We start from the raw sequence: 17,271 nt of genomic DNA, 5'->3' as shown, positions 1-17,271 counted from the left end.
GAGATGTTTGATGGTATACACAAGATGCATGATAGATAAATTAGTAACAGTTATCTGATTTGAAACACTTGAAGTAGATGAGAGTAAATTCGTATGATTGACCTTGTTTGCAGTTAATGGAATGCGTGATACTTATAGCTCCTGTACTTTCATGTTGACCACAATGCTTCAGAAACGGGGAGTACTCTCATAAGGAAAACACTGTGCACTCCATTGAACAAGAGCTGACTCAGAAGGGGAAAAACATGCAAATGATCATTAGATAAGAGGGCTCTAATTTATCAGGGATCATCTAAGAATTTGAATTATGTACTCTATGCAATGTCTTTTATAGCAGCAAAAGGACATATTTCAGATAATCAGAGGGGTCTTTATGTACATCAAAAGTTCTCAATATATGTGAAGTACTGGAACCTTCAGAAATGCGTTTCTGAAGGAAGACTTAAAACATTTTCAGTAGAATCCAGATGGCTTTCAGAATTAGAAACAGGTCTGCACAATTTGAATTTTAATGTAGATTCAGCAAGTATGCAAGACCAATGTGAAATAACACCTCCCATTTCAGTATTTTCTCATAATTCTGTATCAATGGCATATAAATTGATTGTATTACCAGCATTTAATGGCAATGAGTAAGAAACACAGCAAGAATGTGTTCTGGTGAAAACACCAAGAACTGCTGAAAAAATCCTGGGTTGGCATCAGCATTGTACATGGCAAAACTCATCTCTCTGTATTTAAAAAAAAGAAGAGTGAATTCAATTTTTAATCTATAAATATCTCCTCTCATAATTTGAAATGTCAAAATATTATTTAAGGAAACAAGGTGGTGACTGCATAGGAATTTGATGAGATTGCCTTTATTAAACACTCATTGTGCTCATGAAAATAAAAAGTGCACCAGGAGAGCGCTGCCCTTTACATACAGCTGTTAAAATCCTTCTAAGCTGGAAGGCTTTACAATTAACCTAGTATTGTTCGTGTTAAGGCGGTTTGTTATGGTTTTGAAATACTAATGCATTATCCTCCCCCTCAAATGTTTTCTGAAAAACAGCACAAAACACAGGCATTAAAAGCATTTCTTTCCCAGCCCGTAATCCTATGGAGTAAAAATGTCTATCATAATATTAACTACTATCTTGATGTCAGTCTGCTTATATCTAAAAGCTCTGCCAGACCTGCAAATTTGAATGGTTAAAAAAAAAATTGTTAAGAAGAAATCAAACCTTTTAAAGCATTTATTCCAAAGGACCACTTTAAATGATCCGAACAGTTTAAGGCAGACTTTCAAATGTCCATATTTACTACACATACCCTATTTCATCTTGTTCTGAATACTGAACAGCTACAGTGTGAATTTATGAAATGGAATCCTGTAAGCTTTCAATTTTGCTTCGTACAATTAGTCTATGTGATGCATATTACTGTTCATCAAAGAACCCTTCCTTTGCATAGAGTTTAAGGATCTCTTTCAGAAAGGTGCTTAGGCATATGCCTAATATCAACTTTCATGAGCTTTACGAAAGTCCTGTACATCCATGATTTCCTAACTTAGGGAATTCCGAAACAGAAATTTAATTTGATGTAGCACAGGGTTAAATTTTCCTGCTCTTTCGAGTAAATTTTGAACAATGGGCTGTTAATTAACTAGCCAATATATATAGATGGATGGATATGTATTTTAAACCCACTTTTGGTTAAAAACCAATGTGATAAGCCATCTTCAGTGAAATACATAAGAGCAGGGGGAAAAAAAAAAAGAAAATAAGGAATTGTCCTATAGCCTACTGAAAAATTACCAACTTATTTGTCATTCAGTGTTTTACCGTTACTGTACTGCAGCGTTGGTAATCAGTGATAGCATTAAATAGAAAGACCTACAGAAGTGTCGGATGTTTAATCAAGCCAGACAGAAAGAGATTCTAAATTAAATATAAACACACTGACAACAATAACTTGTGTTTTAAGATAATAAGTTAAGCACTGGACTCTTCTGCTCTTTTTAAATGAACTCCTTTAAGACAGAAGACAAATGTCTAGAAAAAAAATATCTAATACTGCACTTTATTTGGTCATGCATTATTTTTTCATGTTTTGTTTTCATACCAGCAATGAAATCGTAGTGTTTTGCTATAGATTTTCATTGTTGCCTTTTCCATAAAAAATAATTTATTTACATTAAAATGTTATAGTAAATTTTTTCATTCCAATTCTCTGTCCTTGCTTTATTTCTTTGACCCATTGTCCGCTCTGAGCAGTTATGACTCTCTCCCCAATATACCCTCCCAGGGATTAATTATGTGTGATAGGGGTCTTTGTCAAATTTGTAATTTTGGACTTTAAATATAGGAGTAGTCCCACTGATCTTAGTGGGAATACTAACAGGATTAGATTTGTGGAAATGCTTCGAGAAATATCTGGGTGGTGTGAAAGATAACATATAACCAATAAGATCATATGAAGAACTTCCAATTTCGAGTTGACTATACATTTTTCAGGAAAATCAGCACTACGTATTGCATTTATCCAAACAAATAAAACTTTATAAATGCAGGTGGTAAGAATAAATATCCAGGAATTCATAAACAGAATTTCATTTCAGTGGTATTTTCACATGATTTAATTGTTTTAGACACATGTATGACTGAGGTTAGTCATTGGTTCCTCTAATAAAGAAAGAGAATAGGAATTTAATTTTTAAGAAGCAAACCACAATAACGAACACTGATGCCCTGACATGTATTTATAATTTACATACATTTAAATGGCAATGTAGACCAACATGCTAGCTCTGCTTTGTTTTAACAGTTTCATAAATTTTATTTAACAAGTCCTTAATCGTTTTCAGGGAATTACAGATTAGCGTGGCTGTGGACCCTGTTAATTACGGGGTTTTTTTTCTGAATTGTAAATCTTTCATCATTAAAAAGATCAGATCGTGCTGTCTTTTGTAGTCCAGTACTTTACAAGCTTCTGCAGACACAATTAGTCACAGTAATTACTTCAACTGCTTCACAGTTACATATTTTGCCCTTGTCTTCTAGTCTGTCAAGGTTTCAGCCCTTACACTGACACACAAGCTAAGGTTACAAGTGGATTTTTAGAAGCATTAAACTTTCAAGAGCAAATGAAATTTGAGGAATTGATACAACATAAAACTAAACCAAAACCAACAGAAAAAGTTCTGTGCCCTCTGGGTATCTATTCCTTGTTACTAATGTTCTTTGGAAGCAGGTTCCTATGAGAAAAATCATTATCAACCAAGCAATGCTGCAAGCTATTTTGGATAGTTGAAGCAGAAACAGGATAATCACTCTAAACTATAGACCAGTAGTTTGACAAAGAAAAAACAATATCAGAGGTATAATTTCCACTCTAAAATAGAGACATTCAGTGTAAGTGCATATCCTATCTCAGAAAACGACTTTAATACCAAATGGATTTTTGTTTGTAGATTTAGTATTATTGATATGGTAGTCAAATAAGAAGTGTGTATGATTATTTTTCCCACTCAGTGCTATTATAGATAATATTTAGATTATGGACTTAGATATGAAAACAGAGATCCTCTAATATGCTCTCATTTTCCAAGGTTGAAATCTTAGGCCTGAATTATCATAGCTAAGTAGGAAAAGCAATATGGGAGAAACAACTTTCTAATCAGCATATTTGTATTATTTTTTCTTGTTTCTATTTTCAAGAACAGGGAAAAAAGAAAAGCTTTTATTTTGCTTTATTGCAGGTATATAAAATCTGCTGTTGTCTTTGTTTCACCTCCCCTCTTTCTTTTCTGCGCCATAAAGCAAAGTATATTAATGCATTCTCTGGTCATTAAAAAAATCATAAATAATTAATAAAAAGCTTAAATAGGTTAACATTTTTTTACCATATACAGTGGTAGAAGAAAGGAAAATATTCATATCACTGTAAATATGTATGTATTTATGCATAAATACATACAAGTATTTAATTCAAGAAAAGTGTATGCTTAAGAAAGAGTTCTTTAGTGTATGTATATTAATATTGTGCAAGCAGAAATTGTTTCATGTGTACCAGAGAAGTAATTTGAGAAGAAGGAGTGAAGTTTCTTGAAGGCTCTGTTTCTGTAAGCTGCTACATGTGCATAAACTTTTCAAGACCATGGACATCTGCTAGCCCAGAGATATTCTACTATGAAATACACTAGTTTTTTTTTTTGTATTTATTTGACATGCTACATTTTTTAAGCCTGATCGCTTTCATAAAAACTATATGTGGGGAGTGCAGGGAGAGAGCATCCTCACACGATTTTATTACACTGCTGGAATAGAGTAGTGACTTTGAGGGAATTTAGTCTCACAGCTTCAGTGACTCTTGGCAACAAAATAAATCAAATCACTAGGCTGGTAAATGTGTTAGTTTAGTATATAACAGCAAGTAGTATGGTGCATTATGAATAGATGTGGATCATGTTGAAAATACCTTTGGTATGTATGGAAGAGAACTTAGTCCCTTTTCTTGAGAACAAGTAAATGCAGAGACCCAAATACAGGTAGTAAGAATAAGCACTCAGGAATTTGTAAACAGAATTCCATTTCAGTGGTATTTTCACATGATTTAATTGTTTTAGGCACTTGTATGAATTAGGTTAGTCATTGGTTCCTTTAATAAAAAATTAAATCTATTTGGGTAAAAACAGAAATAGTTTTTATATGGTAAGTCAGATATCAAATCGTGACTTGGTTTGTCAGTGATGTAGTTTTGATTCTGAAATACTCAGAATCAGTGCTTCAAAGAATAAATATTGATGGACTGACAGTGGTTTGGGAAAATAAACCAAACCAAAACAAAACTGAATATGGAAGATGTCTGTAAGAATTCCAATGTGCATGTTTTTTATAAACAGTGTAATTTGTTTTTCCCATTCTAAATTCTAGCAAAATAATTTCTGAAAACCTTGAAATGTGTGCATGAGGGGAAAGTGTGTCTCTTTTTCCATTCCTGTTCTAAATGTGTTATATTGCCTGCAGGCTCTTGGTGGTGCTACAATACAGTATCGCTGTGCCCCCATCCCCAATAAATATTATGCAATTAGTACATGATGGTGCACAGTAGACAGATGGCTTTTACCTCCCAAAGCTGCCAAACTGTCTTTTTAAGAGTGTGAATGACAAACAGTCATTTTGGAGAGCGACATGCCATGATGATGGCCCATTAAAACTCCTCAAGAATACTCAGCCAGCTACATATGCCCACTCAGCTCCATCTACAACAGCAGCAGCTGCTTGTGCATTCCTCCTGTAGCTGCACTAGTCTTAATGGACTGGCTGCACAATTCCCTGTTGCCACAGGGCATTTTGTGTTCTTATTAAAACTGGGCGGGAGAAGGCAGAGATTTGTGAGTACAGCATCTGCAGAGATTGGAAGAGTACAGAATAAGAAAATGAACATGTGTGCATATGCATATGTGTGATACATATATACACTTAAATGTATGCATATATTGTATACATATATATGATCACTATATCACTTTCTATATAAAGAGCTAAATTAAATAAGTGTACAGAGAGAGAGAACACTGTAGACACAATTGAGCATTATTAAGAGAAAGAAATGTCATAAAAATGTGACATGGTTGCTCTTATCACATGCAGTTTTCAGTATTTCCTATTAATTATTCAACTCACTAGCCTTTAGATGACAGTATCTCTTATTCCTAGAGGAACAGTTCATCTGAACTTTGTCTTCCACTTAGAAGCCTGGAGGGCTTACTTAGATACTAACTGGAATGTTATGAAGTGTAAGTTTTAGAATTTTGGTAGTTCTATTTTGAATTTTGTTTGAATAATAATCATCAAGGAATTGAAGACATTTCACGCCTATTTCACCCCCTTTTTCAAAAGGTTATAAAAATTAAATATTCACTTCTTGTGGCTAAAGTGATAAGGTTATTACCCTCCTGGAGCACTGATCAGTCCTTAAGAGTGTGAAAGCTATATATTTTTCATTAAACTGAACATTTTACTGTGGAAAGGTTCCACTTAAATTTGAGAAGAAACTTCTTCTCAGTGAGGGTGGCAGAACACTGGAACAGGCTGCCCATGGGAGTTGTGGAGTCTTCTTCTCTGCAGACATTAAAAACCCGCCTGGACACATTCCTGTGTAACCTCATCTAGGTGTTACTGCTCCGGCAGGGGGATTGGACTAGATGATCTTCGAGGTCCCTTCCAATCCCTAACATTCTGTGATTCTGTGAAAAACACAGGGGAAGAAGGGAACAGTAAAGCCTAACTGCTTATTCCAAGTTTGGTCATGGGAGAGATTAAGACTGGGGAAGTTAATAAAAATTCTTACTATTTTAATTTCTTAGGCACAGAAACATACATGCCTTTTTAATTCCTGTTGTATTAAACAAAGCATGAAAAGAAGATGCTGGTAAAGTTATATAGCTTTACTCTCAAATACTGTTCTTGCCTAATACTGATCAATCACAGAAGAAGATCAGCCTCACTTACTACTTCAGTGTTTTCTTTCATTTGTACCTTTTATTTTTATTGTTTCTTGCTGTTTTCTTCAATTTCAACTTGTCATTCTTCCTTTTAACTTCATCTTGCCCCATCTTCTCTGCCTCATCACAGTAGTTCAAGGTCTTTCATCAATCTGTTTCCCATTCCAGTTGTCTTTTGGTCCTTCAAACCTGACTGTGTTCTCATATACTTTTTTTTTTATTTTATTTGTGGATTTTTTTACCTTCTTGTTTTTTTTTAGTCCCAGTTTCCTCTCTTCCCTCTTCATCCTCCTTATTTGTTTTCTCTCATCCTATGCTTTCTTAATCGTGCACCTCCATGAATACCTTGATTGCAGATGGAACTTTGTTCACACTGGCTTTATATACACTGTCAAATATGAAACTCTCAGAGGTAAAAATACACCAAATGACTTATACTTTGTCTGCAGGAGGGCCATTAAGGACAAGCTGTGGGAGGACACAGCTGGTATGCCCAGAGGAACATACCCAGGTTTTACTTTTAAAGTGAAACGTGCTCACGTGATAGGTAACCTCTCATTATCTGATTGCCTTCATGGCAATCCTGGCTAGATATATTGGCTTGTGGTCATTCGTAGGACTCTATTAATAGTATTATCTTTAGCAAGGCAAAAAAGGATTCAGAGAAAATCTGAGTTCAGGCAGCCTATAAGGACACTGCTGGATGTGAAGAGATCTCACTAATCTTTTTCACCTTGGTTGTTTCAGCATTTCTTAGGTCTTTGGTCAGATCTGAGTGCTCTAGACACAATTTTGGGGGCTTTAGATGAACACAGAACAGAAGTCTTGTCTAGGCTGACTGGGTTTTGAGCAAGCCTGTCACCAGCTGCTTATGTTAGATAAATATATTGTGGTTATATTCTGGTCTGCAGCATGGGACCTTGTTGTATTCCCGTGTGTCTATCTCTGCGCTTGCCTGACAGGGGGAAAGTCTGGAGGCAGCAAAACAGTGCATGAAATTGCTAGTATGTCAAAGGGGCAAATTGTGCCACTGTGGCACAGATATCTATGTTTGTTCCCTACTACACTGACAAAATTGCCGAGACGAGGAAACTCTGGCAGCTTTACAAGCGTATTCCTTCTTTTCAATCTCTAATTAAAAATGTTAAGGTTGTGAATATAGCCATTCATGTTGACTTGATCTCTTGTCCACAGTATTATCTGTTATGCTGAAAGCACAGAACATAGAGCAGCGTTATTTCTTTCTGAGCCCAGGCTTGTACTATAGTTTTACATAAATTTATAAAAGCAAAAGCAAATAAAAGCCCTCCAGGAGCTCCTTTATCACATTCTCAACATTTCTTGGAAAAAAGACTTCCATAAGAAAATCATTACCTGCTGAGTAGTACTTTCACTAGTGCCTGGGTGGGAAGTCAATTATGTGATTCACAGGCCTTTACTGACATCAATAATATGTTGAGGAACCTGGTTTTGTCCCACAAGACTTTTGTAATGAGACTGGAAAGGAAATTCAAAAAGATGTCTTAAGCTGTTGATATTGAAATATTGTTACAGTTTACAAGACTGCAAGTTTCACAGCTCACTCTGAAAATAACAATCCTATCAATAACTAATGTGTTTGTGAGGCCCTTACACATTGCAGAAGTGTGGTATGTGTGCATATTGGATTTTATTGAGATGTTAACTCCATTGTCTATGTTGAATTTTAAATATTAGTTATTATTTGCATTGAAATTGTTCCAGATCAGCAACATTGACCCCTTATTTATCCTGATAGTTAACAAATATAGTGTTAAATTTTAAAAAAGAAGAAAAAATACAAATATCTATTACTTTTTGAGTCATCACGATTCAACACCCTTACTAGTAGTTGTAATCTGTGGGGAAAAGGAATTTCAAAACCACCTAGTTGCAACCACAGTAAATACTGAATCCATGAACAGAAGTTTTAAGAACCTGGTCATTGAGTTGAGCAAGATTTAACAGAAATAGCCAAATTAATTCTTTGTTTCTAATCACGTACTTACTTTCATGTTCTGGCAGTTGCATGTTTAATCTGTATATACCTGAAAAATTCCCTGTTTAAGTCTTCCCAAAAGCAGGAGGGGTCATGTTGTACATGAAGACAAGAGTGGTTGTCTATCACAACGAATACAGTTGTGATAGTAAGTTGTTTTTATAATATGGACAAGAAGATTGCTCTGGGTTTGATATTCTTCCTTCCTTTTGTCCTGTTTTGCTTACATGTCCCTCCTTGCTTTTAGTTAAAAGGCAGGAATAAAGCTGCAGTTGCATTAGTCCCAGATTACCAAGAACTATGGATGCCTGCACCATCATGAGGAGGCAGTTTTCATTCCTCTCTTTCCTATTCTAGTTACTTTCACAGCAAGAAATGAAAGGGTGCAGGTAAGGTAACTCCTCCTTGAGAAAACTTTTAAGTTTTTCTGCAGACAAGTGCACTTTTCTCACAGTCTCAGGGAGCTACGGGAGCGATGTTGGATGAAGCATCTCATGTTTGCTCTACGTGCGTCTTTCTCACCTTCACCTCTCTGATCTTGCGGGTGGTGAAAACCTGGCAGCTCTTCATGTTCCCTCCATACTTTTCTTCTTCATCCAGAATCTGTAGACTCTGCAGTGAAACATTAGCCATGCAGCCACAGGGAGGAACAGCTGCAAAGATAGATCTTTGGGGAAGAAAAACAGAGAAGAGAGGCATGAGAACATTGCACCTGCTTTAAGGGAGCCTGAACTGAAAATGAGAGAAATAGCAAACCTCTCATTCAGACCTGAAACAGATCAGTAGTGGCCAGTTAAATTGCTTTTAGTGCAGTGCAGTACCTCTGCTTACTGATGGAAAGAAATGTCCTTCTCTATTGGAATTACTACATTAGGATACTTTAATAGCAAGTGATACAAAATGACATAATCTTTGATTGTACAGATCTGTACCTACAAACAGAAAAAATCTAGAAAATACTGAGTATTAGGGATCTTGAAAGAAGTGCATTATTTAGATTTCCGTAGAATAATCATGATCTTAAAGGTCCCAAGAAGTAAAAATGCATTGAGTGAGTTTTTATTGCTGCATAGACAAAAAATTTAAGTGAGGACAAAATTGCATTCATTAAAGGAGTTAGGGTAATAGTGACTTTGCTACTGAGTGAAGCTGACTGCTTCCTTCTCTCACACATGTTTAAATTTGAATTTTCTAAAACTGAGAGGAGTTTTAGGAGCTGGGCGTAAGAAGATACGGGTGCCTTCTTTTTAGCTTGATTTCAGGCAATTAGAAGGCACTCAGTAAATCCTCTTCTGAAAGAAATTTAAGTGCACTTTTTGTAAGCACTGGCTCTCTCTGCCTCCACAAAGCTAATGTGACTTTTCTTATTAGATTTGCTGACTCTCTGGTACTTTCCTAGAATATCAAAAAGTTATCCTCCTGTTAAATTGTGTCATCTCTCTGCAGAAGCTTGCTACTTCCCTTTTCTGTTCTCATCTACTCTTTCTTGCACATGGTGTAATGCAGGGAACACTCAGTGCCAAAACACCTAAAATCTCCAGGTTAAATGTATGTAGAATGTAACAAAGAAGCAATAGAATCAGCTTGTAATAATTGGATCACAAATCTCATGTTAGAAATAAGGTTTCTTGAAAGCCAAGAAAACTGGAGAGTGACCGTCGTGGATATTGCAAGGAGGTGGCAACGGATTAAATTAATTGGAAATATGCAACCACCTTTACTTATAGCATTCCCATTTCAGAAAACAGAGAGAGGAATGAAGGTCATTTCCATACACTGTGGCCTAGACTTCCCTCTTCTCACAGAATAGCTTGTAGGATGCACAAGGACAAGAGATTATTCTATTTACAATATTTATTGCAAAGTGCCTCTGAAAGAAAACTTCTCTGGGATGTTCCAGAATGCGATCAAATGAGATTTACCCAGTGAATCTTTGAATTCTCCATGTCTCTTGGAAGATGAATTTGATCCGCTCTACTTCTAAAACGATAGTCCCCATATTCATTTATAGACTGAGCTGCAGTTCTGTCTCCTACATGGATATGTACATAAAGTGGGAGGAGTGATAAAAAAGCTAGTAAATGGCACTCCCACAGCTGCTTTCTGGTGCCTTCCTGTAAATTACAACTGTTCTGGAGACTAATATAATTCTGTATAATCATTGCCAAATCAGTCACAAGAACAAATAACATGTTCTTAATTCCAGGTACCATTTTTAAATGTACTTCTGCTCCTTAAGCAGAAAAGAAAAAAAAAAAAAAAGAAAGAAAAAACAAGGTCCAAACTGTTTTCTAAAGCCAACATTATAAGGAAAATATTACTTCTTATTTCTTAGAATGTTAAACTAAATATCTGGAAGTACAGATAGTATGGGACTATGGCATTCAAAAATTTTGTTCCTAGTTGGAAAGCACTGGTGCCTTTACAATAATGACTTTGAAGATCACTGTTTGGAAGGATTATATTGCAGGGAGCTGGAATAAATGTGATCTAAAAACTACACCAAACACATCTAGGATTCTGTAGCCTAGTTTATTTTTGTATGTTCTCTTGTATTATACTTTTAAGTTATCTCAGATTGACACTAAAATACACATAAAAATATTGAAAAAAATACTTTAGAGTGCTTTACACAGAGTTGATTGTACTATAACACCAAAGATAAGCTAAATCTTGATCTGTATCACCTTCGTGGGGGTAAGTATGTAGAGAATGGTGCTTCTACCTGGGCCACCATTATTTGTTAAAGTCTTAGTAGAACAAAGTTTTAGTAAAAGAAATTTGCTCTTCCAGACCCTCAACCCTGGAGTAACAAAGGTCGTTGTTACTTTACTCATCTGTCTGGTAGCAGTTTTCTACTAAGGCATCACTCCAAAAAAGTGGTTTGTGTTCAGTATTTCACTCCAGGGCACCAGCCACTGTAGTGTAATCCATGAGGAGATTTATGGACCTCAGAGTGGGATTCCTTAAAAGACAGTGTTAATCGGCAAGCCTCTGAGTGAGCAAACAGGAAATTCTGAAGCTACAGAATTTCTTTTTTCTCTGGAATGTGAAAGCGTTACTCAGTGCATCTTTGAGGATTTGCACTTCTGGCCTCATCTTTGAAAGTCTCCTGTCTTTCAAAACACTGCTAGAAAGTTATTCAGGACAGGGCTGGATCTACATACAAGGTGAAAGGGAGGCTGTGCAGCCCTGCAGTGTGAGACCCAGGTGTTGGTGCCACACTCTAATGTGCTGATGGGCTCAGCTTCACCCTCATGAGGCAGCGCTGTGTTGCTCTCAGCAAGATGACATGTGGAATCTATACCCTTCTCTGCCTGAAGAGATCTAATCTCACATCTCTAACTTTCAGAAAACTGCTCTGCCTGGTGAACTGTAGGGTATGCTGGTATTATCTTCTTTTCTCTCATCTAGCACATCCTTAAATATGCCACAAAAGGTGGAATAACTTTTACAGGGAGAACAAGTCTCAGCTGCCAGAGAAAGACCAGTGCTCTACTAGAATATGGGGTATGGAGAAAATAGAATCACAAGAAGGCAAAGGCATTGTACCTTTGTATCCCATAACTTCAGTTCTTGGGTAATGTGATGTTCATCATTTCAGTCTAGACTGTAGGATCCTGGTGGGATAGAGGAACCCACACAATGCACACAGGAGACTTATGCACCCTGAAATGCATCTTAGAAAAAGAAAATAAGAAAAAAAAAAAAAAGTAAACAAAAATCAAATACAAGCCAGACACATTCTTACTTGCACAGGCCACAGCTTTCTTGTAGGAAAAATGGGCATTTCTTCCAGTCATGTTTAAAAAAGAAACAAGACCCCCCAACTGCCAGATTTGTGAGATTAACAGAGGTACATTTTATTGAATAATCCACCAGCCATTAGGGATGAGGAATATGCAATGTGGTGGATCTTGAAAGAGCCTGAATCTAGAGACACATCTAACCTTGATCTGCCCATAGTGCCATCATTGACTGTTCCTGAGTGTTCTGAGAAGTAGGACTTGAATGTTTGGAGAACTCCACCAAAGAAATCTGAGGTTTGTTTAGGTATCTCAGCAGTCAGGTAGCAGCAGAATGAGGATGAGCCACGTTTTCAAATAATGTTCCTAATCTGATATAGACACCCTAGTTCTGTTTTTTGATCCAGTCCAAATCTCAGACTCCATTTCCATCTTAGAGAGTGCACTGTAATTGGGTAAGTATGAGATATCCAGACAATGTAAGTGAAATAATGTGTAAGAAATAGGCAACTTTTTATCCAGCTGAAAAATCCAAAACTGATCACTAATACTTCCCTGCTGAAATAGGAAAAGCTTTTGCAGCTGGGCGAAGTTATGTCTGTGATAACAATTTTCTATATGTATTCTGGAAGTGATTATTATCTCAGCTGAGAGAAAATAAGCAAACAAACAAACATGTTAGTGGAGGAAATTACGATGATGATGACAGTAGAGTTACTTCCAAACTCAACATGACATGGAATTAGGGCAGGTACAAAGTAAAGACGTAAAGAATCTGAACATATTTAACATTACGCTCGCTATTTATGAGTAGTAATGCACTTTTTAACAAGCGAGCAAGTACTTTGAATTTTACTGGTGTTCTTTTCACTTGTACCATATTAAATATGTCATGTGTTTGTGTTACTTTAATGTGATATCCAAATCAATTACATTGCTGATACAAGTTTGAAAAGTATATAAGAATTATTTGAGTCTGCATTCTGCAACAGGAAGGTGAGATTCAGTAGATATTTAAGAACTACAAAACCTGTGGAATCTTGCTCTGTAACATAAAACGGCTTGCATGATGAGGAAAAAAGTTTCTTTCTGTAAATCTGTCCTGTAACTCTACTGGAAGATACATTTTGACCTACTGTAGTACATTTGTTCTGCACCTGCAGAAGTAGTCCCAGGGAAACTACATATGACTTCCAATGTTGTGTAGTTCAGGCGGTGGTAAGACACTTCTTGTTCTTTCTCACACTCCACATTTTTCTAAAGTTAGATAATGGAAAACAAGATATGGAAGCAGCCCATCAGATAGTAATCTATAAACCAGTCTACTTTAATTCATTTGTTAAGTTTTACTGCTCTACACTGTAAACAATCTGTATGTCATTTCCCATACATGCGCAGGAGCAAACACACACAGACATTAAATTTGTAGTGACATTTGTTTGAAGTTATATCCTTCAGTAGGGTAATAAGCTGAAACCATCAATTTAATCAAACTCAGGTAGGAATAGTCACTATTGTAATCATATGTGTGCATGTATGTATGTGTGTGGCTATGTAAAACTCTGATATGACAAGACTGTAAGACAATATCAAATGCATTTGAAAATGCGATTATTTGCAGGAAAGAATGACGTTATGTTGCTCCAAAGAGCAAGTTGACAGAATCTAATGGTCCCTCACATGCCGTGCATGATAAACATTCAGCTTATCTTTCCAAGAACAATAAAATTTCATGTACTACTGCTTGACATAAGAATTATTTTTACATATCTCCATGCCACTGACTCTCTTGTAAGTTAATCTCATCTCTCATCAATTTTTCACCAGCTTCACTCTGATGTTGATAAAGGAGATGGTTCCATCAAATACATCTTGTCAGGCGAAGGGGCAAGTTCCATTTTCATTATTGATGAGAACACGGGGGATATTCATGCTACAAAGAGGCTGGATCGAGAAGAGCAGGCCTACTACACACTCCGAGCACAAGCACTAGATAGGCTGACTAATAAACCTGTGGAACCAGAATCTGAGTTCGTCATTAAGATTCAGGACATCAATGACAATGAGCCAAAATTTCTGGATGGTCCTTACACTGCTGGAGTTCCCGAGATGTCTCCTGTGGGTAAGTGCAAAATACACTGTTGGTCATGTGGGAAATTTGTTCCTATTGCCTTTTTAAAATTTTCATTATTTTTTACTGTATTGTGCTAAGCTACTTAATTATCTATGAGGCACCTGCAACAGTTAGATATTTCAAGACTTAACTGGAAATAAAATGCTAGATTAAGTATTTATCCTCTCAAAAATGCTGTGAAACTCAAATAGCTATGTAGGGATTCAGATAAGCATTTTGTGGCAGATTTTTCATTCCAATGCCCAGAGGCTTTGTTTCATAATTCTCATTAACAGTAGTAAGTTTCACGCCCATGCTATGGTACCCAGAGGTGATAATATTTCATTTTGTTCAAATACAGTCCGTTCTTGACAAACTCTTGAAATGTCTGCTAGTGCATAGCATACATTTTTTTTTTGTAAGAGTTGCATATATCAGTAACAGTTTACTTTGGATCTTTTCTAATACTGAAATCCAGATCTCTGAGAAATATATGCAAGCAGCAGGGACTGGGGTACAACTTGAGATAGTTTCAAAATTCTAGTGGAGTCAGGGAAGAATGATTTTTTGAGGCTTCACACCCTCTGTTGGAAGAGAAGAAATAGTAGTTTTTACTGAGTTCAAATTAGGAAAGAATTTCAACATCAAATCTGCCATGTCTTCATTTTAAAGAGACCAAATGCTTATCCTGTTGTAAGGTGCCACTGTTCTTTTGAAAGCTGGCTGATTGAGACCAGATAGCAATTTGGCCCAGACATATCTTGGTAAATTTTACTTTTAACCTGAAATTATAAATGCAAGCATGAAGCTGAAAAAGCAGAAGAACTTCATCTACTTCAGTGGAAATATGTGTATGAGAAAGTTGAGTTATATGGTCATTGAAATTAGGATTTTCTTTGCATGACTGATTTTAAACTGTATCAAAGTTTGATACTCTTACAGTAAGACTGCCCATATAGAATTTGCTATACTTTCCTCAGTGCCATTTCCTGTGGTTTTTGACATTAAACAATGCCTCTAAATTAGAGCTAGAGAGAAAAAAATAATCTTCCCTGCCTAAGTGCTCTGCAGCAATCATTAGTCAATACTGCTTTTGTATTTGAAATTCAACTTAGAAGCCGATAGGAGATAACTAAAACATTGCTAATGAGTTTTCTGTTTATTTATTTTGCTAGACACTGAGCACAGACACTATTTCTCATTTGATGCTTGACACTTCTTCATTGTCACTCAAATGCTATGTGGAGGGTTAAGGAGGCAATAGTAGCCTTGGAAAGAAAGATGGACATCACAGCTTTTGAGGAGTATCAGCGAGGAGAGGAAGTTGTAATACATTACTGAGAACTATTTACTGATGTGCTTTGGAAAAAAAGAGATAATCAGATAGTCTTAGACTGTAAAACGTAATTTTTCAGTACTTAAAAAAAAAATCTGTTCTGTAAAAAATATTTATACATTTAATTGCAGTTTTATTTTAAAGTTAGATTATTTAAGTGAGCTGTAGCATGCAGCAATGATTAGATTTTTTGTAGCTTTGTCTTGTGCCTTGAAGAGCGTTATCTCCATGTAACCCTTTTGCATGAGTTACCTCTGTCTTGTCCTGTACTGACATATTGGCATATGGACAACTACTATAGGTATGAGGTTTACCTACACACACAAATCTGTGCCTTTACCTCTCACCCATGCTCCATTTGTTCCAAACATGTATTGGGAATCAATATGTTAGGAGTGCACTGTGTGCAGAGCAGAACACAATGATTGTTTTTCAAAATGAGCTGCTTTTGCATACCTTGTTGAATCTTTGCCACATAAATGACTAAAAGAAAATCTCTCCCATACAGAATGCATCATATATTCAATTTAGGTGGAATATTGTGTAAAACTATTAACAGACATCTGCACTCTTTGGGATTTGTTCAAGTAAGGGCAGTTTCATCTTCATGAGCTTCCTGAAACAGTACATTTTAAACGTCTTCATGGTTTGTATCACACAACTACCAAATATTGCAGTATTACTGAATAAAGGATTACCATGAAATGCCTGGGTAGCTCATATTACATAGTTACACCGTTTCATAGTATATTCATATAATACAATTTTTAATTAATCACCTAGAGCATTCATGAAATATTAAGGAGAAGCAAAGTATCTATCTCTTATTTTGTTTGAAATTATATCCATGACAAGGATTTTTATTTGATTATTAAACAAAATGAAAGAGACCATAGGATTATAAACCCAAATTAACTGTAAAGCTGGGAGAAATATGACCTTTAACCTGAAAAGTGATTGTGCAAGTATGATTCTATATTTTATTCGACAAATATTTTAGGACATTATCTATATCTAATTGAAGTCAATCTTTTCTGTTATTTGAAATTACTTTGGGTTAGGTTCCAATTGTATTTTGTTCAGGCTCAATTATATTGATTATCCTGGATAGCATAGATATCTTGATGGATTGTAAACCTATTAATAGGATACAATTTATCTGAAAAGCATAGGCCTTATTTTTTTAAGTATGTTTCTTAAAAAAAAAAAATAGCAGTTATATTTCAAACAAATAGATTACAAATTATAATTAAAATAGTATTAAAAGAGTGTTCCTGTGATGTTCCAAAAAAAATAAATGATGTGAGATACTGATCTGTTCGGCTTATAGCCAAGGGAACTGGGGGTAAAAGTTCCAATACCCAGTATTGTTTTGGTTTTGTTTAATCTTCAGTTCTTCAGACATATCAACAGATTTACTTGTTTCCCAGTACAGCAAATATCTTTCTTGCCACACTCAGTATTTCTGATTGAGATGGATAGAAACAGTTGTTTTTTATACTGAAGAAAAAAAAAATAAAATAAAGAAACCAACCAGCCAACCGAAAACCAAAACGAGCTCTCTCTGCT

At 35.8% G+C, this 17,271-nt stretch overlaps 1 protein-coding gene across 4 annotated transcripts in view; it reads left to right on the top strand.

Moving 5' to 3' along the window:
- CDH7 (cadherin 7) overlaps positions 1-17,271 on the top strand; it is a 138,882-nt gene that overhangs the window by 78,316 nt on the left and 43,295 nt on the right. For all 4 annotated transcript variants that reach the window (XM_065053064.1, XM_065053065.1, XM_005498712.3 and 1 more), the window contains one exon: positions 14,081-14,375. In XM_065053064.1, the coding sequence (XP_064909136.1) occupies positions 14,081-14,375 (295 nt within the window). The remainder of the gene's footprint in view (positions 1-14,080; positions 14,376-17,271) is intronic.

This window comes from Columba livia, chromosome 2 (assembly GCF_036013475.1).
Source record: "Columba livia isolate bColLiv1 breed racing homer chromosome 2, bColLiv1.pat.W.v2, whole genome shotgun sequence".
In the NCBI taxonomy this organism is placed as follows: Eukaryota; Metazoa; Chordata; class Aves; order Columbiformes; family Columbidae; genus Columba; species Columba livia.
The sequence above is the reverse complement of the archived record's forward strand: the minus strand, read 5'-3'. Positions and strand labels throughout refer to the sequence as shown.